This window comes from Pollicipes pollicipes, unplaced genomic scaffold (assembly GCF_011947565.3).
Source record: "Pollicipes pollicipes isolate AB1234 unplaced genomic scaffold, Ppol_2.1 Scaffold_4295;HRSCAF=5057_pilon_pilon_pilon, whole genome shotgun sequence".
Taxonomy (NCBI): domain Eukaryota; kingdom Metazoa; phylum Arthropoda; class Thecostraca; order Pollicipedomorpha; family Pollicipedidae; genus Pollicipes; species Pollicipes pollicipes.
In genome coordinates, this window is record NW_023596461.1 from 20621766 (window position 1) to 20644130 (window position 22365).

Here is a 22365-nt window from a genome sequence, read left to right on the forward strand (position 1 = left end):
ATGACATGGTAATCCCCAGCTCCCAGCCTGGACTGGCCGGGAGCCCGCCCGCCCGCCCTGTCCATTCGTCGCGCTCGCTGACAGCGCGGCGTTTGCGTGCTGTCGATGGGGGCGGGGCGGGAGCTCGCCGGGTGCCCCCGCCACCCCGCGCGTCTCGTGACTCCTCGGGCCGTGTTCCAGATCCTGCCCGGGGAAGACCGGCACTCGCCGTCGGTGGCGCCGCTCTCCCGCTGAGGGCGGCGGCTCCCGCTGGCCGCGCGCGCACGGGCTAGTGATAGTGCGGCCGTGAGTCGGTCCGGACGTGTTCGCGCCATCCGCCGCCGCCCACGCGCCAAAGTAAGCAGAGGCGGGAGGGACGCGATGGCGGTTGCCATGACAACGCCATGTCCGGTTGGTATGGCTGATTGTACGGGTCCTGCAGCCGTCGGAAAAGAGCATGCAACGAAGACGGTGCGGTGATTCTAAGGTTGTGCTTCGGACGGGAGGTTCCCTCTAACTGATCTTTTAAGCGTTAACCTTCGTAACGTTTATTCATGAAACGAATACGGTGAGGTGATTGTAAAGTTGTGATTCAGGCGAAGTGATCTCTCCAACTGATCTCTTAAGCATTAGCGTTGGTAATGTTAGTTCCTGCAACGAAGACGGTGTGGCGATTATAAGACTGTGGTTCGGAAGAGATGTTCTCCCCAACGAATCTCTTGTTCGTTAGCGTTCGTGGCTGTTCGTTGTGTTGCGCTATGCCGCGCTTTAGTACTATCTCGCCATTAGGTCCAGAAGTCACGTGATAGCCTTCACCCCATGTCATTGCGAGCCAGCGGCTAGTCATATCATACCACCGTTTTGTGATTGCGCAGAAGTTTTTCAATAAAGCTGTTTGTGTGTCTGCAACACGGTGTGCATTTAAGAGAAGACTAAGAGAAGAATGTACCTATAACACGGTATGCATTTCAGAAAAAACGAAAAGGAGAATGCAATAGCTTTTGGGTTCTACTGACTCCGAACGTCGTAAAGCGGGTCTTACCAGTGCGGTTCAGACTTAGACATTTATAGCGCATCAAGTTTCTTGGAGGCATGTGTTGCTCCCAGTCCGTTACTCCGACTTAAGCCTGACATGATGCTCTTTTGGCCAACTAGAGAAATAAAAAGTGCATGTAACCGGCCAAACATGACAGTTGTGGACGCTGCACGACCTACAGCAGTCGATGTGCCCCAAACAAAAAATCATCATCATCACCAACCCTTCGGGAATATTGCAGAAGCAAAGGCTTATGGTTTCGTATCGCTTGGACATGTCGACATGCGCAAGAGGGAATGGAATGCTTGAAACACCGTTATTACCAAGGGCGTATACAGCAGGCGTCCTAAATTTAACAACGGACCTGTTTGTGTCGCGTAGGAGTCTACACGGTTCACCTCAAATCCCGGTGAGCACCCTCCCTATTTCAGGGTTTTTAAAGTTTTTAGGTCTGGTCAAGAGCACTGAGCCTGCTAAAGCTTTCGCGGGCGATGGCCAAGGACTTCGCCGGGCGTCAGCTGCCGCCGCTGGTCGGGTCCCCTGCACGAACTCCGTTGGGCATTAGCTGGCACCGTTGGTCGGGTCTCCCTGCACGGACTCCGCTGGGCATTAGCTGCCGCGCTGGTCAGGTCCCCTGCACGAACTCCGTTGGGCATTAGCTGGCACCGTTGGTCGGGTCCCCCTGCACGGATTCCGCCGTGCGTCAGCTGGCGCCGCTGGTCGGGTCCCCCTGCACGGACTCCGCCGGACGTCAGCTGCCGCTGCTGGTCGGGTCTCCCGGCCTAAAGCTGGTGTCGCTGGTCGGGTCTCCCTGCCCAAAGCTGGCGCCGCTGGTCGGGTCTCCTCCCCGAAACCGATCGCAGTTACTCGGTGTTGTGAATGCAAATGGATGGTCGGGTTTTCAGTTGAATCCATTTCGTAGTGTTAACAACAAACGTTTTGCACATTCTCTTAAAAATAACCCTATGCCAACACCGCAGGACACGGCAACACCATTTCACATTATCACATCACACAAATCGTACACATCGTTGCATTACATGCATACCAGGTTTCCGACCACGCTCCGTCTCTCACTACGCCAGTTGTTTGATCTGAGCTGATCTTGCCGCCCCTCCCGCACCCCATTTTCCTCCCAGATCCCTCGCCCTTTCCCACATCACATATCTGTCTGGCAGCCTTCGATCTGGTGGTTTCCTTCCGTCTTTTCTTGTTTTTGGCGCCTTAGTTTGATTTGATCAGTATCGTGAATTAACGCAGTTTTGTCTCAAATTCTGTCATGTTGGTATTTTTATTGGCAATTCACCATTCATTTTCCAAGTCACGGTGTCCCCTTAAGACCCGAGTAACTTGGTTTCGCGTCATGGAAGACAGTTTGACAGGCTGGTGCATGATTTGGTGAATAATTTGGTTTAGACAGATCGGTGCATAATTTGGCATTGGAGGTGCTGAAATTTCGTTAATTTGGTGCAACAATAAGTAATTGTAACTTTTGCCGCTCAGTACAGAATTACGGCTTACAAAAAGTACAATACGAAGATACGATACGAAAAAAATACGATGCAATACGAAAATACGGCTCATAGTATCAATTTTCGATATCGGTGATATGAATTTTCCATATCATATCATTTCTTTGCCCATCTTGGTATAGCTTTTGTCCGATTCCTCCCATTGCAGCCAGGTTAAAGTCAGAGCTTCGTACTTCAGCGATTTTTTCGATTTCTTCTCTAGCAATGATATTAAATCTCTGTCAGTCGCGCTCAAATACTTGCCTGGATCGTTTGCTCTCACAATTTTCCACGCTCGCATATCTCGCAAAAAATATCGACATCAGGCATTGCAGTCTCCATAGGCCGCTCAGCGTCGGCCCGTGGTTAACACCAGGTCATGGTCGACAGGTGGACGGAAATGCTGACCCATTTGAAAGAGGTACCATTAAACGCCTTAGGACATAAAATTGCAAATTTCTGTTGATATTTGGCTTTTGCGGGACTGCGAAGTAGTGCTGGAATCGGGTGGTCAAACTGATGCAGTTAAGGAAGAATCTCTATTTTTCCGTGCTGCTGTAACTGTAATATTTCCAGAGGACATCCTCAAGTTGTAAAAAAGATTTACACAGTCTCGTCCTTTAGCTGTACGAATTAATTTAAAAGGCATTCAGAAACGTTATTTTACGATGGTCGTTGCGCGCACGGCGCCCGCCGTTTGGCGTTGCTTGCAATTGCCAACGCCGTTCGGTTTTACGGAAAGTGCGACCCAGACTATGGCTGTCCTTGCTACCCGAGATTGCCGACGTGTCAGTGGTGCTTTACGACTCAGCTGCTAACGCTAGATGGCGTTTCCTGCCTCTCATCCTGCCAGGGACGGCGTGGACCACGAGGAATCGAACCCCGTACCTCTGGTTTACCAGGCGCGCAGAGGTTAACGTAGGCCGGTTCACCACTACCCTATCGGTACCCAGCGCGCAGGCTCAAACATTTTGATGTTATTGATTTCACTGGTCGATTATGCCGGAGAATGAACGTTTTCAGGCAAACGTGGAACTGTCTTGTCCTTTTTTGGACTCACTTCGACTCACTCCATTCAACATTAATGATGTCCCTTATTTCTTTCCACGCAAGGGGTCATCTTGAGTAGAACACTAAGGAGCACATTGTTCTCAGTCAAGGATTGAAGGGCTATTCTGTCCCACTGCGGTGTATCTTCCGACCGTTATTCTGGCGACACGAGGCGGAATCCTCGGCCGATCCGGAGGTCCTCAGAAGGATAATCATGTCCCGTTGGTCCGCTTCCTGACTCGGGAGGCCTTCTGATACGCACAGTTGGCCCCGGATCGACGCAGTAAACCTCACTGACGCAACGACATCCCTGGTCGCCACAGATGGTCAAATAATGCCTAGTCCGGCTGAACGGGCCCACGCTGGTATTGGGATGGGGTCCACCGTTCGGTACTGAGAACCATGACTGGCACAGGCCCCTTCCATCACTTCAATGTAAGCACTTATGATAAGCTCTCATGTTCCGTTCATTGCCAAAGGGTCCCGACCAACGCAAGAGGCCCGCTATCATTCGGGCTCCCGTCATCGTTCCCGTTGAGCAAAGCTTACCCCGACCGATTTGAGGCCCCTTGTTGACACATAATACCCCGTTAGGCACTGTGGGCCCCTGTACGATACAATAGCCCCGACCAATGTAAATCGCGGGCCCAGCCTCTTCCCTGCTTGGGAAATGGGCCACCAGAGCTCAGACCAGCACTGAACCGACTGTTCGTTGTTGGTGAGCTCTGGCGGACATAGAGAACGCCCTGCCTCGGGAGCTCATATCGGTGCGAGAGGTCCTCTTACTTGCATTTGAGATCTTTTTGAGATCTTTTTGAGATCTTTTGAGATTGAGATCCGGACCTTTTAGCCTTCCAATCGGGCCGTTAATATTTGGTCTCTTCCCTTTCGCTTCGACCTTCAGACCTCTCTTCGGGTCTCCTTCGAGACCGCTCCGACTCGGGGTCACTTGCCGCCACAGGACCCCTGTTAGGCGCTGGCCCCTGACCAACACAGGAGCCCTTCATTGTGTTATGGACTGCAAACGTTGCAAATCGCGGGCTCTGGCCTCGTTCCTGCCTGGAAAAGATGTTTCAAGGGCTCAGACTGACTGTCAGACAGACAGACTCAGATGACTGTCCGGTATTCGTGGTCGGACCTCTGACATTCCGGGTCACAACCATGGGCCATGATTCTTTATGTGACCCACAGTCAGTCATTCGGGCCCATACATCCTCCAACCGGGCCCCTTATCGTCGGTTCCAGTGGGCCGCCCGGGCCCCTCTTTGGGCTTCATCAAACACGTTCCTGGGTCGACTTGGGGCCCTTGCGACCACGGGACCCCCTGTTAGGCGCTGTGGGCTCCTGACAGATACAAGGCCCCCGACCAGTGATCTCTGGCCCCGGCTTTGTCGCTGCTTGGGAAGTGGGCCCCCAGGCCCACACCGATACGGAGGCGACTGCACGGTACTGGTGTTGTCTGGCCAATCTATTTGAGGGCCCACCCCTGCACAGCGGGCTTCTAACTAAGACTCCGACCAGCCTCTCGTGCCTCTAGAAATTCCAACTGGGCACTGGATCGTCGAACCCGGTGGTCCCTCTAGGATCTTTGGGCCTCCTCGAACACTGTCTCTGACCGACTCGGGGCCGCTTGCCAACTCAGGGCCCCAGTGGCTGCGGGGCCTTGACAGACGCTGGGACCCGACCAATGTAAATCACTGGATCAGGCTTTATTCCTGTCTGGGGAATCGACTTTCAGGCCCATGCCGCCACGGCTGCGACTTCGCGTTATTGGTGGTGTCTGACCAACATGTAGACCCATGTAGACCCTCAGGTGGCCCGTGATCAGCGCGCAGGGCCCTCTGGCTGGCATTGGGGTGCCCAGCATGCGGGCCAGGGTCACCGAATGCGACGTCCGGCATGTCTTTCGGGTCCCTTGGGCCCCTTTACATTTGAGGCACCACATTTCTACTTCAAATTTTACTTTCGGGTCTACGGCCGCCATTAGTTTCTGGGGGACCTTTGGGCCCCCGGAACCTAGGGGGGGGGGGGGGGGGGGGCAGGTGCCCCGTATGCCTCCTCTGCTCATGCTATTACCCAAGGCCACATAAGAAAGCCAAAATGCTGCCCTTATTTAGCACCACATTAGGTGGATGTTTGATGGCATTCGCTCAAGTTCGCCCTCCGCCAGTTGCAATTAACGCCAAAATGCAGCATTTCTGGGCTGTTTGTGGGATGAGGAATCCATGTGCAGTACAGCTTCTCAGCCTTGTCTGGTTGATCGGTAACGAGAAAGGACAGTAGGAACAAACCTCGGGGTCACTAGACTAGTCAAGAAGCTGTAAGATAATTAAAAGCCTCGCAAAAAAGCCAATTAACGTCTGCTCTGCATTCAAGCGCCGTCCGGAGCGGTCCCGCACGGCTGTGCCGATGATATATGTTTTTTCTTCCACCTCAACGCCGACGTTACAAGCCAGTGCCCATGAATGTGTGTCTGCTGAAACGGGCACCCACTAGTATTTGCCTCACGGGAATACAGTATGAATATACCCTGCCCGGTGCAAAGCGGGAACAAAAAAGGTTCTGCTTTTTCTATTTTCCTCGTTTTATTTATTCGCCGGTCATGATTTGGAGGCCAAACCGGGGAATATGGTAGCTACGGTTAGCGGCAAACACGAATTAAATAGACAGACACCAGAGACCGTTGACATTTAGTGATAGTTCTGTTGTTCTGGTTGTGGGACCTAACTTGTGCGGGTCTTACCAATATTTGGGTAACGATGAGCATAGAAACCATTGACGGACAGGAGGTGATCGTGGTAGTAACATCTCCGTCGCCGACTTTTGGTATTGATGACGGTGTGGCCACAGAAGAGTCTACTGAGCCTGCCACTAAGAAGCGCGCAAGGGGCAAGGCACAGGTATGGGATGAACTGTGTACAGTTCCTTCAAATGAAGCTCTCACCCAGTGGTTTAAGGAAAGTGGTGAGTAATAACGACCCCCGATAGGTGCGGTTTGTTTGTTTATGATGTTTGTTATTTCACGATGCGGGCTGCAATGCTCGCAGAACAGTCAAGAACTTGTAAAAGGTATAATTAGTTGTGATGGCTATTGACTGGTGGGGCAAGTTGCTGACTTGAGTTTGATTAAGATAGCTCAGCTCATGTCAGGCTGGTTTGGATCTGATCTGATTTGATTAAGTCAGATGGGATCATGTTAAGTCATGTCAGCTCTGACCAGGATTGGGTGTTAATAGTCACACTCAGCTGCTGAGGCTTTATGGCATTGGCTGCCTCTCACCCTGGCAAGTACTGCATGGCACACATAGTGGGGAGTCAAACCTGTACCTCTGCCCCTATATACCTGTAGGTCATGCATCCAGAATGCTTTCCCTGGATGATGATATGGGATGGTATAACAATATTTGCATATAACACCATAAGCATGATGCATAATATTGCTCTATTTGCAAAATTGTATCAAAGTATTAATTTTCAAACCCTAATGAATTTGAACTTGAAAGGCCAAATTCCCAAGTGCACATGCTTTAAAACATATTTGATGACTGCATTTGGCACTTTACATGCTTGGTCATCATGTTAGGGCCTGCAACCTGCTAGGAGTGAGGCATCACCTTGCTTGTACATGTTACTGCTGAGCATTGGGAAGAATGTAGATGTTTCTTATAATTCTTGTAACACATTTTTTTTCTAACTATAGACCCCTTGGAGATACCAACCTTGACAGCTTTCTTTTGTCATCACAGAGACAGCAAGTGGCTACAAATGGTGCAGGAGACGAACCTCATACACATCTCGGGGTGCCAAAGAGTACTTTCAGTGCACTGGTGCTGGATGCCTGGTGCAACTGGAAGCCCTGTATGAGAGCTCCAGTGAGAACATTATCATCTCCACCAATGGCAAAGAGCACCAGCATGAGGAGCGATCCCATTCTGGCTGGGGTCTTTCAGAGGAAACCAAAAGCGTGAGTTCACCACCTCTGTCTGTGACTTGCATTGGTGGATTCATGGTCATGGACATGTCCTGGTGATTGTTCATGGTGGACATTGTGACCAGGAACAGATGCTCTCAGGATTTAAGTAGGTTTAAGTAGTCCGCATAGCCCCACCTGGGTGCTATCCTGATGCAGATCTTAAGCAGTGTTGTATGACTGCTGTGAAACTGAATGTTATTCGTGGATTCATGCTGCTCTGATGGTTATCTGGGAGTGGGTAGTTAGGAACCCAGTAGTTTCTTTCTTCCTATTGCAATACCCAAATGCAGTTAATTGCAGAGCTGGCAACAATATTTTGTACTTGAGATGGGTGCTGGGACTCCTCATACCAGAAGAAATTGACTTTCAATAGATTAGGAGGTTCTGGTCAAATGACATTATCAAGCAGTCGTTGGCTACATGAAGAATACGTGACACTTCAAAGCCCGTCCTTGGTTGATATTCTATCAATGGCTGGCCTGTCCGGCCTGGCCGGCCACGTGCAGGACGCGCCAGGGATGGCAGCTGTTCACGCGGTCTTTGGTCAAATGTCACTTTGAGGATGAGTACATGGCACAAAATGCTTAGTTCCTTCAATGGAACCGATGCATACATGATAATGTTGTTTAACCAGCACCTCGTGGAATAATGAAGGCCTGTTGTTTTCAGGACAACAATTTCCAACTCATGATGCCTAAATTCATAAGATGACGATGAACATAAGATGTCTTTCTTGCTAAAAGTTTGGCGGTCGGCCCAGTTCTTCCGTGTTGGTTATCAGGACGGCTAAGGATCCAATTGCTCCTCCAGTTGTCTGCTATATCACATTCACGGATATCCAGAAAATAAGGAATCATGCCAATGCTGGTTTACTAGATATTGCAATGTTACTTGGTCTCTGTATGATCCTGCTGCACATACAATTTTTGAACATGCATTGTGTAATTGCCTCTGTTATAACTGCAGCCTTGTCTAACATTATTGGTGTGTGGCGTCCAACGCACCACCACAACGGCTCCGCGGTGACCCACCTCATCACCGGCGACTGCGGACCGGCGCCGGCAGGAGGCGACCCGGCTGTTCCGGGCTGGCATCACCAAGGCGCCGGTGATGGACTCCGAACTGCGCCAGCTGGGCTTCACGGGCTTCACGGCCCGCCAGCTGACCAGCTTCCTGGCGCGCCTGCGCCGACAGACGCGCGACGAGTCCGTCCTCGAGGAGTACTCGGAGCTGAGCGTCTGGTCCAGCGGCGGACGGTAACTCCCCAGGCCGCACCGCCCTCCAGCGCGCCGCGCCCGGACCAACACCGGCGCTGGCGGCGCAGCGCAGGGCGGCGCAAACGCGGGCTCATCGGTGGTCAGAGGAATGCACCCGTGTTGAATTTTGTGTTCATGTGGCTACTGTGCCCTGGCTGTGTCGTTCTGTTGAAGGCATCTTGTTAGCTGTGACTTAATGGTTGCAAGATGGGAACAGCAACTTACAATGTGCTTAGCAGGCTGTGATTTTACATGCTTATATTGTTGCCTGTTTATGTGGCAGATATCGTGCATTATACTTCATTGTTACCTGAGCGTCTTCTTTTATTTCCTGTAGCGTCGTCAGCATTGTGGGGATGGAAACTTCATGTGGGCATACAGAGAGGTCAGTTGTGCTGTTCTCCTGGCTGGTTTCGCTTGCTTATTTTCCACAGTTCAGCAGCAGTTTCTGTGCCAGTATTCTGCTAAACCCTTCAGCCCTTTTGATGTTTGATGTCATGCACCTCGGGCATTTGTCCGGCCCACACTGGTGGCGGCAGAGGGACACGAAGGCTCCTGCGGGCCGCGAATGGACCGGGCATCTCCAGTTGATGACTTACAGCACAAGACGTTTCTCGGAATGCGGGAACGGGCAGAACCTGTGACACAAAACTGTTTTGGGAGAGTGGTGCTTTGGCTAAGTTCAAATCAGCAAAATTATTGTCACCTAGTCGAGCATAGTGAAAACACACATTGCAGGACTGTAACGCATGCCTGCATAAATACACACGTGAGCATATTTCCAGCTTCCGCTAGTGGTATGGCACTAGTTATATCGCTCCCCCTGCATCGTTTGTACATTGATACTCTTCTGCTGGCTCTAGGTTGCGTTACTCGCTGCAAGCTTTGTGGTTGTCGCGCTGGTTGTGGACCGTTTGCCTGATGACTCAACAGTTGCCTAGTTCCATCCTCGATGGTTTCTCTATGTTCCTTCTGAAATCAACGTTCCATTTTCCCGACACTGGCCTGGTACTTGCTGTTCATGCGTTGGCCCTCGACTGGTCGCGGTTTTCCTGCCGCCTACTAACAGGAGGCTATGTTGGTTCTTCTGTTGCTTCTCTTACGTCAGCAGCTGTTGATCAGCTCGTTACCACTGCTGGTTATTGTTTTGCACGTAAAGATGTTGGCCCGGCCTGCGGCGGTTTTGTTGTACATTGTTACGCGCCAGGAATAGCTACCTAAACGCGTGGACAAAACAAACAAAAAAGGCCAAAGCAGTGTGTGCTACACATTTGGAAACTACTCGGGTTGCAGTGCTCGTCTTGGTCTGTTCTTTCACTATGTATCACATGCACATGCACACATTCACGAGCATCAGTTCACCAGTAAACGTAATATTATGTGCAGGTATTCACTTTCTCCTGTCAAATGTGTTTTGCGATCTCTTCACATCATTGGTGTACTGCCTATATGACGTTTCAGCAAGTAACGTCTCCCAGCCCTTGTTTATGGCACTAGCGTTGGTGGCTGCTATTCCGAACATTTGTTTCACCTAAACGACACCTCGTGGTAAACGTTCCGTAGAACGGATGGGAGCTGATTGGTGATCGGGCCCGAAAAATGACGCACCGGGACCTGCGCTGCGACTCACGGCTGGTTTGAAAGCGAAACGTGCGACCGTATTCGAGCGTGTCCTTGAAGTACGGTCTATGTTAGCAGCTTTTTACCTGTGATATTGTATTGATTTGAATGAAAGGGACCGTACAATGATTACATACGTGGAAGTTGTAATGTAACATGTATTTCGAACGAATTTTCGGCCACGAACCTTGCTCACAGATGCGGAAAGTACAAATGTGATACGGACACCAGATGCCAGGCGTGCCAGCGTTTTTCCTAAGAAGACACGTGAAGTGCCTCGCATTGCCCACGCCTCGACCGAACCAATTACAGTAAATCACAGACGATAAAATACCCCCGCTCTGTACAAGTGAAATGTACTAGCTTTGCACCAATAAAATGTCCTGGCGTTTTTCAAGCGAAATACACTAGCTTTCACTGGCCAAGCACTAGCTCTGTGTTTTTTCGTCCGTTTTTTATGATTTGTTCGGTCAAAGTGTGAGCGATTTGCATAGTTTTATCACGTGTGCTCTGAGGAGAAAACGCCTTCGACATTGTCTGGTGTTCATTTTAAGTTTTTACTTTTTGAAGCTGTGAGCAAGGTCCGTAACCAACAATTGATTCAAAATGCATATAATTTAACGGCTGTTACAGATAAACTCACTGTAAGGCCATTGCAATGCTATTGCATGCTTAACATGTCTTACGTTTCGCGAGCACTGTTCCATCTAAGCGGTATTGTATATTGTTGATCGGACTGGTATGGTATTGTTTTTATCAGATTTGTGTTGCATTGAGTCTTGTTTGGAGGCCGGACCAATTACGCACTCCGGTGGCGGGTAGTTCACGAGCCGCGGTGACGTGGACGTATATTCAAAAGGGAATTGAAGGCAAAGGGTGAGGCGTAGGACGTAGGCGGTGAGGACAATCATAATGTGATACGTTAGGGATACGCTGCCAGGGGCCAGTTCACGTCAGTGACAAAAAGCCGGGCTCAGCAGGTCGGTTGAAGCGGGCAGTGATTAAGGTTGCAGGATTGCGGAAAACTGTAGTCAGAGACACGAAGCACGGGATGTATGTGAACAAGAAAAGGACGACAGTGTTTCCAATCTTATTTTACAGTTTCGGAACAAAAATGATGACCTGCCCAAGGGCGCGTCGGTCGCTCGATACCCATGTGCGGCGGCCGGCTGACACCGTATCTATCCTGTTGATGTATTTTGAGCTATGGCTCGATTGACGCTTTTTTAGGTGACGGTCTCAGAATACCAGCGTTCGGTTTTGTCACCCAACCTCAGCTGCTGAGGTTTCCGACTGTACCCTGGCATTCGGCCCCTAGCTCGCTCCAGTGCGGTCCGGCCCGGCCCGGCCCGGCCCGTGACCTTTACGCGGCATACCGACCCTGCTCATGCCCCCAGGAACTCCCCGGACGGCGCTGCGTCCCCGCCCCCCAAGAGACCCGCCATCAGGATAGTGGCCAAGAGTCCCCCGGAGCCCGCTGAGCCGCCGACAATGGACGGTGAGGCACCGCAGACCGCCGGGTATTTACGGGGTACTGTGCTGACTACCATGAGTTTTCAGTATGGAAAATCAGACTCGCTAGTCGATGTTTTTCACCTCGCTTCGGATTAGCGGTCGTTACTTTCCAGCTTTTCCTTCATAACTGCGTAAATAGACCAGTGCCAGGGGCACCAGTAGGTGTCATGCCTGCGGTCCTCGGATTAACCTCACTCAAAATTTGAACGTTGCATTGGAAGGTATGCTCACAGAGACCGCGTGACATGCATTTTACAAAGCTGAAGACAACGACTTTGGATAATAGTTAGGGATGATCAAGCGAGGTGCAAGGTGCGATTTGCCGAAAAACGCTCAAATGACCGTGGGGCTTCTTGTGAACGGGTAAAGGGACGTGCTTTTCTCTGTAAGCACTGTGAACAGTTTTCCATTCCATTCAACACCTCGCATACCTTTCGTGGTCATACAAACCACAACCATTTTGCAAGTAAGCTTGGTCATTTGTCGGGTCAGTCAGCGCGTGAACGAGACACCATCTAGCCCGACAACCGCCCCTCCCGACGCGGGCCGTGACCTGGTTGGGTCGGCGCGTCCACAGAGGCTGCTATCGCCCAGCTGGTGGCCAGCAGCCTGGAGGCGCGCGAGCAGGCGTACTGCGCCTACAGCCAGTTCGCCGTGGGCGCGGCGCTGCTCTGCGCCGACGGCCATGTCGTCACCGGCTGCAACGTCGAGAACGCCTCGTACGGCCTGACCAACTGCGCCGAGCGCACGGCCGTGTTCCGCGCCGTGGCCGAGGGCCGCCGCCGGTTCTCGGCCGTCGCCATCGCTGCCGAGATGGGCGACGTGTTCGTCGGCCCGTGCGGCGCCTGCAGACAGGTGGGTGATGACGTGCCGACGCCGGCGGGGTCTGCTAGCTGGTGGCGTGGATCTGGGCGCCTCCAGCCATCGGAGAGATTAGTGCGGGCTTGTCACCATTCAAACGAGGCCGACCCCAGGCATGGGAACGGTGCTGGGAAATCAGGATTGTTGCTTGTAAGCCGCCGGGGGCTTGGGTGCAGCCATGAGTGCAGGTTACAGTATTGCAACATTCCTGAACAAAATTGAAATTTTAAAAGGCTTTCAAATCGCTTTGTCAGACACTGGATGTCCCGACGACAATCAGTTCGAAAGACGTTACGACGTGGTTACATGGCACCGCCGCACCACGTCCATCGACTAATATGCGCGAAATGCATTTCGATCGGACAATGTGGCGTCGGGTCCCCTCCCCATGATGTACAGCGCGATTCAGAGCAAGGATACAACCGTATTTATCCTACATCAGTAGCTGGAAGCAACCCATCGCATATCTTCCCATTTTTAGGTCATTGATGAACAGTGAGTGTGCAAAACAAAGTAGTTTCCGGCCCGTACGCCCACATGGTGCGATGGGAAACGGCACAGTTATGGCTGCGCCTAGACCAAGATCCCGGACAGCGGTCTACGACATACCGGCCAGTAGAGAATAAAATGTGGCAAGCCCGTGTGAGAGGAACATATGAGTAAAGATGGGCGGCGAGCAAAGCGCACGGTGTGGACTATCACACGGCGTTTTGTTCCAGGTGCTGGCGAAGCGCACGATGTGGATTGTCACATGGCGTTTTGTTCCAGGTGCTGGCCGAATTCAATCCGGAGATGCCGGTGATACTGGCGAAACCGGACGGCCAGACCAAGAGGACCAGTATGAAAGAACTGCTGCCGATGCCGTTCCTCCCGAAGGACGTTCCTTTCAAGAAGTGACGCTCGCGCGCGATGTGAGGAAACATGGCCCCCGATGGTCTTCAGGCGGCGTGCCTGTGGTGCGCCGCTGTTTCCGCGTCCGCTCTGCCTGTGATGTGGCGCAGCGTGGGAGGGGCCTCATCCTGGTGACAGCGAGCGCAGGGGGAACCCCGCGCCGGAATCTCGGCGGTCTCCGCGTCACGCATCTGTAAATACAACTGCCGCTAACGGCGCCACAGTCGACCGCGTGTGTGGCGCCCGAGCGCTGCCGTACTACGCTCGACAACAGCCACGTCACCTCCGGGAGTGTATTCTCTCCGCGCCAGCTCACGCACGACTTCGCTCTCAGACACGTTCAATTTGCTTGAGCTGAGTGTGCCGAGTACAAAACTGTGACCTGCCGGGCGGACCTAGGCCTCCTGAGCACGCGTCCCCGCCGGAGGATCGGGCGGGGGCGGCTGCTCTGTATACTAAATGCCGCCACGGCAGGGGGAGGGGAGGGGCGCGCGGTCCGGCTGGTGCCCCGCGGCAACACCACCGCACAGCGCCACCCACGAACACCCTTATAAAATAATACAAACGACACCTCGGCCGACCGCCGACTCTTGCGCGCCACGACGCCGCGCGCAGCATTCACACCACGCAAACAGTCAACGAAATTTTAAATTAAAAGCTGTCTCGTACCCGCTTTGGCCTAATTTCTCGACAACCTCATCGCTTCAGGATTTAATGGAGCGGGCCTGTTTTACATCGCGCATTGCGGAGGCTGGAAACATTCACACTAGGCAGCCGAACATAAATAATGCACTGATACCAGGGTTGGGTTATGGTACTCTATTGGCTTGGCGATGCTGCTGACGAACTCCGCTCGTTGTTGAACTTCTCGACCTGCCGGCGAGAACGCGCCAGGTTAGCAGCTTGGCGGCTATCAGTCAAGTGGGTACGGTGCAGCAGACCGCGCGCCAAGCCCACTGAAGTGCAATGCTGAACGGCGCTTAGATTAGACGCTGGGGGTTCAGTTGATAATTTCGGCGTCCAACCTGCTGCTGGAGCAGGAGGCAAGCCGTCGAAACCTTTCGATCGACGCTCCCGCCAAGGGTGTGACGAGAGGACGCGCGCGCACGACACAGAGGAAGGGAACAAAGTTGGGCCAATGCTACGTGATCTCAGTAACGTTACACGACCGCAACCGCAATACGTCCGCGACACCCAAGGATATTGCGCTAGTGCAAGTAACATGAGGGGGTTGGACAGTCTGCAGTTCCCCTTTACTAATCAAAACCAGGGTACGAAGACAGCCTGAAAATACTGCAGCTCGAAGAATGATACAATATTCCGGCTTCACCCGACTCGAAGACCCTTTTACCTCTACTGGCCCATTGCCACCTGCGGAAGCTTGCGTTGGATTCCATCGCAATTACATGAGTCGACAGTCATACAAACACCTGAGCGACAAACATCGTTCCTGCACCACATGCGCTAGTACCATACGTAGCGTGGAAGGGAAAGCCTGAGCCGCTTCCATGAGCAACACGACGCAATGGGGGCGTCAGGCCTAGTTTACTTGCACTCCGTGGCATTTCACCCCGCCACAGGTCTGCATGGGTCCTCACAATTTTGGAGACGTATTGGTAGGCTTGGCTATCGGTCTGGCCGGCCATGTTGGCCCGTCTGGTAGGGCGCCTTGATGGTGACCTGGTTCATCACCACGATGTCGGTTGCCGCTCCACTGGATCTCTTCCAGACTGCCGGCGCGACGTCGGGATCAGGTGAGCGCGGCCGGCCCGCCGGGACGGGGGGGAGGGGGAGGGGGGCGAGGCGACGAGGGCACGGGAAGGGACCAGCCCTGGCGTCCAGACAGACCGCGCGTCCCGCCATACCACAACGCGTGCGCTGTTCGTCTCGGTGCGCCAACGCAGCGGCACGGGAACAATTGATGCTGGCGTCCAATTGTCAGTGTGCCGTACCGTCATCTCGGTTAACATTTAATATTGGGACTGGCAGCAACTGGCTGCAAAAGTTGCCGCCAGCCAGCTTTTACCATTTTAAACAACTGACAGAAGCCACTAGTGGCATAGACTGCCATATATTACCCGCAAAATAACAAGTAGAACTAACCGCATTGCAGTATAATGTAATGTCCAATGAAATACATCAAAGTCTTGGCTGTATAGGCAATGACAAGCATAAGTTTTAAAGCATACATTTTGTTGTGAGCACTCGACATCTGTATAAGTCTTTGCAACAGAAGTATAGTATAGTCACTTATAAGCTAAGTCTGTGTGTAAGGTTTTGCCATAAAGATACTATCGCGTATAGCTGATGTCGTAGCACTCTTGCCCGTAGGAGTCTTTGCCGTAGCACTTATGCTGTGACACCTGTTCAAAGGGCATGGATCCAAAAGCCCAATTTCTGTGAATGTATCACACATTGACTGAAATACCACTGCGGTCAAGACATGTCAATAGGGCGCTAAATTTTTGGAAGTATTATGGCTATCTGGTCTTCTGACAGAACACGCCAGATTTTAACAGCACAAAAACTGATAAAACCCAAAATTGTTACCCCTGATCAACATGATACTGTCACATAACACAGGATAAATTAATTCTGATGCCATTCGTTCGCTTGGTCACACGTTCATCACACACCGCAGGCAGGCATGCAACACGCAAATGGCTGCCTATGACAGCAAAGAAAACAGGTACAATCAACACCATAAGCAGGGGCGGTACGGGTACGTACGTCTTGGCGATGTGTGCAAAGAGGGTCGCGACCCTCGTCTGACACGTTGGCCTTGATGGCCGCCACCAGACGCCGCTTCTTCTCCAGTTCCGCCTCCTTCCGGGCGGACAACTGAAAACATGGCCACCATGAGCTGCTGTGTGGAGAGCAGTCATTGCATGACAGCTGGGCCTGCTGGCGGCAGTCTACTCCAGCCAGGCCACCCGCGCTGGGTCAGCTTTAGGAATCTGGATTCAAAGTCAGGTGACCAGTGTGTTCAGTTGCATATACCAGTGCCAAATTGGGCAATGACTCAAAATGCACCAAACCCAAGCTATGTTATAGTCTATGTCTTACAGATGCCCAACACACTAAGTGAGTTTATTTTGTCATTTTTAATAACATGATTATTACAGCCAGGCAAGCATCACAGTCTTGAAGATTGGGACACTCACCAAGTTCATGTCCAGGTTCTGAAGCGTAAGCTCCGTGGGACTGTTAACCTCCTTGGTGATCTTTAAATCCTTGACAGTGTTCAGATTCAGGAACAGCACATCACACTGGGTAGGTCGGCCGTTCGTTGGCGGCCGTTCTGGTTGTTCTTGGTTAAGGAAATACTTCATTCACATCTCTGCCGCAATGTCCATACACAACCTTGTGCAAAAAATGCCCACATTGTTTTCTGGAGATTACAGACCAGCCTTAGCCTATATGATTTTCACTGACATACCAATGAAGTGACACAGCTCTGTTCCCTCTCCTGTTTGATACAACATTTTGTGGAAGTTTTGGCTTTCACCGACAGCCACCAAAGTTAGACTTGCTTCACTTCCACAGTGATCATGTGTTCAATTAATCAGTGTTGGCAATTCTACACAATTTTCCTGGTAGCGGAGTACAAATTTTCTATAGTGGAGTACAAAACTACCAAAGTGCTGTGGGTCATTACAGCTATATTTAGGTTATCTTTCAGAGATAATAGTACAATGGGTGGCGCTCCACAAACGCCACTTTTCATATACAGCAATTCATGTAGAAGCATTTTAAATGAAAGGAAACATCAGTATTAATCATGCCACACTGAAACAACAGTCTCATGCTCTGTACTATGAAACACATGTGCATATTCATTGGTTTGCAATTTATGAAAGGCTCTGTGTATACATCCTTCAAAATGGAGGGTAATTACGCCGGTTTATACACTCTCCAAAATGGAGGTTGGGTACGATATGCACAGCCAGACAAAAACAGTACGCAATAATGCGAATGAGCACGCCACATACGGCCACCCTCTCATGCTCCACCACGATCACGCTACTCTCGCCCCACCACGGTCACGCTCCACCAGCTAGCTGGTTTTAAACACAGCTAAACATTCATGCTCTCCACCTTCCCACACCCAGCTAACACCCGAGGCCCTGCACGTCCCACCCAAACAATAGAGACAGACAGCACTCTCCAGCCATTTACTGAGCCAGCGCAAGCACAATGCCTGACAGACCCGTGTAGGCCGGCCAAAAGAGATCGGAGTCAGTCACTCCGCTGGCTCCGACGGATAATGCAATGCATTAATGGATTTTGATGCGCTTTAACTGATATTGCACAAGATGATAACTTATGATGCCATTAATTGATGTTTTTGTCCTAATAAGCCCTTCTCCTTACTTTGCCGGGCCAGTCATGGATTCATGTCACTCTAGTGTCCTGGCGCTCTTGCCGGAGTGAGATGGTTGTCTCCGAACAGTTTTTGGGCCATTTATAGCAACATTTAAAGGGCATTTTGGGTATTTCAACTTTTATTTTTTTATTAAAAGAGTATTTTGTAAAGCCTGAATTACCAGCTTTAATGTGACATTCAACTTGGTTTAAATCCACAGCTGCCTTAACATTTTTGTACTCCGAATACCAGGAAGTGGCCAAAAATCCAGCCACATGGCGGTTCTGGGCGAGTACAAATAAGTCCTTCATAATTGTGATGCCCATCTCTATACAGCTTCCCTCCAAATGTTTACAAGTCTGTTCATGGCATGGGCATGTGCAGAATATTTATGCTCTTGACAAATCAGTCACGAGGAGGTGAATCATTAAAGCCAGTTGGAGTTTTCCTATGTTCAACCTCCAACTTGAGCTGGGAGGCGGGCGCAAGCCGCTGAATGGTTCAGGCGTTTCTGACGCTGAATTGCGAGTGATTCTCTTATTTGCATTGCCATGACACAGTGGCGACGCGTGGGTAGGCGGCCTTTTGCGGTAGGTGATTGGGCGTGCGGTTTTTAAGAGTGTTCATTGCATCCTTGGCAACTAATGCGGTTCGTCGTCAATGGTAGGTTAAGTCATGTTCAAGTTTGAGTTGGTCTGCATAGCGTAAAGGTAATCTACAGACCAGTGCGATTCTAGTACTCATTTCTTATTTCCTGGCATTGTTTATAGGCTATTCCATTCAGCATTGACATGCTTTATTTTTACATTTTCATACATGGTTTATCATATACCTAAGTGGCAACACAGGCTGCTTGCTATTAGGCATGTTAGTCTGGTGGGTGCAATTTTTGTGCTCTTGCATATATCAATACATGGCTCCTGATGGAAGCAGCACATCTCAAGCTGTTGTACATCCTGGTTTTATTCTGTCCTGACACAGAGATAAAGTGAGTTTTTTCCAAAAGCTGTTCTTGTTGCATCATGATGGAGTATAACACATTTCATTTTACCTAGTCACAATCCTGAGTACAGAATCTTCTGGCATACATTATACCAGGAAACACCAAGTTTTCCAATGCTGATTAATCAAACCACTTACAGGTTTTGTCTGGCTTTATGTTAGGCTCATGATCAGCAAGGCACACATTTGCAACCCTCATGCCATTTGCATGCCTTATTCATTTCTCATATTGAAAGGTGAGCCTTAACATTGAGTAGGCACACACAAATTTCTTTCTACATCAGACCTTCAAAACTCTTCCCTGGAGCAGGGTCACACAATTAGTGGAGTACTATATTGATTCCAGAACAAGACCGGTGTTTCTGTTTATTACGTGTGGTTTTTTATAACCTAGGCTTATTTCTCCCCTTCTGGTTTTACATACCACACTGGAAAGCCTTGTTGGCTTGGGTGAAAAAGCTTGGTGGCTTCCTCAGCTGATGAAACAAGCAAGCTAAAATTGAGGCACCCAACAATACCCTGTGGTATGTAACTTGTGACAGGCATTTTGGGACATGCTGCTTTTAAGGTTCCTTACTTTTGCTGAGTCAACATATGATTGAAATGGGTTCTCATATTACCACACATGCTAAATGGTCATTTACCATCTTCAATACTTCAGATTATAGGTTGGGCAAAGGGGTATGTAAGGAGGGTGATGCAGCAATGCATTCCACAACAAAGCCTTCTGGCAGCACAACCCTCAACAAATACTTTTCCTTGCAGGTCAATGGTCCTCACAGCCAAAAGCATGCTGTAAAGAGCCAAAGACCACAGTCCATTATGCAAATTTGGATAAATCTGCAATGAAAATCAATGTTTCTCATTATGCTGCACCAATCAATTCTTATTTTTTATCTAGCAGAGCCAAACCCCAAGGGAACTGGGCCAAGGTTTGTCTGCATGCTTTGCTCTTAATTTTCTGCTGTCCTGACCAAATAGTCTGACCTGACCTCTGACCAAATAGCATTTCTATGGTCAGATGGGCAGTGGCAAATTTTTATGGTATGGTATGCCTATCTGGGTGACCTTGAAATAGTCTGCATGGGTGTGTACCAGGCATGCTAAGAAACCAGTGGGTTTGAAGTCTTAAAACAGACAGGGCTTTTTTATTTGATCCTCAAAACATCTGTCTGATTGACAATCCCATGCATATGAGGATCATTGCCTTTCACCATTTCTAGCAGACTCCAATAAAGAATACATTAAAACTTGGAATGCATGCAACACCACAACATTCACTTAATGTTACCTACACTTAACCATGCCAAATATCTACTGAGAGCTAAAATTGTGCAGCATAATTGCATAAGTAAAATAATCCAGTGTTGCTTTGAAATTTGTGCCATGGACCCTTTTACTAGCTTCTATTGTCCTAACAATAACACACCAAGTTTAGCTTGCATGCTGGAATCAAATGTCATTCAACCTTTGCTTAATAATAGCTTACCATATTGCTGGTCATCTATACAAGCATTGCAGAGGTAGATAAAAAAGTACAACAAAATAGACTCTGATAACAAATCACACATCATACCAGCATGGTCCAAATGTTGCCAAGCAGGATGCATCAGGCCACAAAAACAGTGCCAAATATGAAATATAAAAGAATAACTTAATTTATCTATAGATACCTACATCAACCTTGTATTCTGTCTCATTAAGTTGGTTCCTCTTGTATCTACTATTAATACTGAACAAAACCAGGTGTGTTCAAGTGATACAAGAAGGGAGAAACAGGCAACTTATACTATTTGAGTTGCCATGCTGTATTTAATGGCATAATTCCCAGGATCACATATCTCATCACTGATTTAAACATAGAATGCTGATTTTTCACTGCATTTGCAATATTGAAGTCCAGAACAAGGTAGAATACATGAAAGGATTCCTTGCAAGTGGTAAAAAATAGTGTTCTGTCAAATTCTTGCTTCATGAACATGCCAGCCATTACTGACACTTATGCCCAGAGCAAAAGGTTCTCCTTCTGCAACCTTCTGTTTAAGAGCCAAATGACAGATATCATTCATTGTTATCTTACTTCTTGGGGCTGGAAATGATACAAATAAATATAATATAAATGCAATTCTCATGTTAAAGGGTACAAACATGCCTAATGTCAGACCCCTCCATATGTAGTAGCTGTCATGCATGGTACTTATATAATTTAAAATAATTGCTTACTAAGAAAACAGTTAACTGCATTTAAGATTCACTATTATTAGCACCAATAGTATACAAACTAATCATTACAGGGCACATACTAAATTAGTTATTTGATAGTTCATATGATAATTCACTCACTAAGATTGGTAACAACCTGTAACTTTTTGTTGCAACCTTATTAATCATTTGCAAAGCCTGCTGGCTCAACCTGTGCAATCCTCATAGAGAAAACAAATACTTATGGTGTTGCCATGGCTACTGGAGCAACACCACAATACAATACAGAGTAGGCTACAATGAAGACAAGCAAATCACAAAAGTGGAAAGCCAGAAAACCAGCAGACATCACATATTACATCACCTTCACTCCTGACTCAGCTGCACACCCACACCTTAGTCACGCCCATCACGAGGTTCTGAGCAGTAAAGCAATAGGTGCATGCCATCTCTTGGACTGAAGATCAATACGTCAAAATCTCATGTCATTATTTTCCTTCAAATTCAATTAAAATATTAAAATGCATTCTAAACACATTTCACGTGCGACCGGCGTGCGAGACTAATCCGACGCACACAACCTCACTCCGACATAAGGCGAAAAGGATACTCAAAACCAGAAACTTCGTCTGCCTCTCAAACGCAATAACTTCTCCGTTATTTCTTCGTCGAAACAATTCTTGCAGTACACAGTACTCCCGACACCAATGATATCGCCCTCATCAGCCATCTCCCCCAGCTCCACTTTGGTTTCCCAGTGATAGAGAAGGGCAATGACGCTGACTGCTCCAAACTCTCGGATTTGAATGAAACTATTGGTACTAATAGACAGTATATCATGAAGTTGCAAAATGTTGTAAAAACAAGGGAAAACACCATGATAATGATAATGAGAAATACTTATACTTTATTATGTTCAGTGCAGTGTCTCCTTAGTATATCATCACAATACATCTTATTGAACGTACGTGCACGGTATTGAATGAATGTGTTTCTATGGTTGAAGATAAACGCCCAACCGCCGCTTGAAAGCGGAGCGGATCAGGTTCTGCGGGATAATAAGAAGTTACAACCATGTTCAAAATAAAACACCATTTACTATG

The 22365-nt window shown here is 49.3% G+C and overlaps 1 protein-coding gene and 2 long non-coding RNA genes across 3 annotated transcripts; 1 reads left to right on the forward strand and 2 right to left on the reverse strand.

Annotated features, from left to right (window-relative positions):
* Positions 1–5604: 5604 nt before the first annotated feature.
* Positions 5605–13918, forward strand: LOC119096442 (cytidine deaminase). Its single transcript, XM_037219351.1, has 5 exons — positions 5605–7540; positions 8615–8805; positions 11823–11923; positions 12518–12795; positions 13570–13918. Exons 2-5 carry the CDS (start codon positions 8660–8662, stop codon positions 13696–13698), a joined length of 654 nt encoding a protein of 217 aa, XP_037075246.1. The 5' UTR covers positions 5605–7540; positions 8615–8659; the 3' UTR covers positions 13699–13918.
* Positions 13919–13970: 52 nt separating this feature from the next.
* Positions 13971–15345, reverse strand: LOC119096443 (uncharacterized). Its single transcript, XR_005094065.1, has 2 exons — positions 15291–15345; positions 13971–14565 (listed from the first exon to the last, which is right to left on the reverse strand). It is a non-coding gene; the product is annotated as an uncharacterized LOC119096443 (long non-coding RNA).
* A 1099-nt stretch (positions 15346–16444) lies between these two features.
* LOC119097589 (uncharacterized) lies at positions 16445–21918 on the reverse strand. The gene is made up of 3 exons (XR_005094157.1): positions 21873–21918; positions 16857–16993; positions 16445–16533 (listed from the first exon to the last, which is right to left on the reverse strand). It is a non-coding gene; the product is annotated as an uncharacterized LOC119097589 (long non-coding RNA).
* Between the last annotated feature and the right edge of the window lie 447 nt (positions 21919–22365).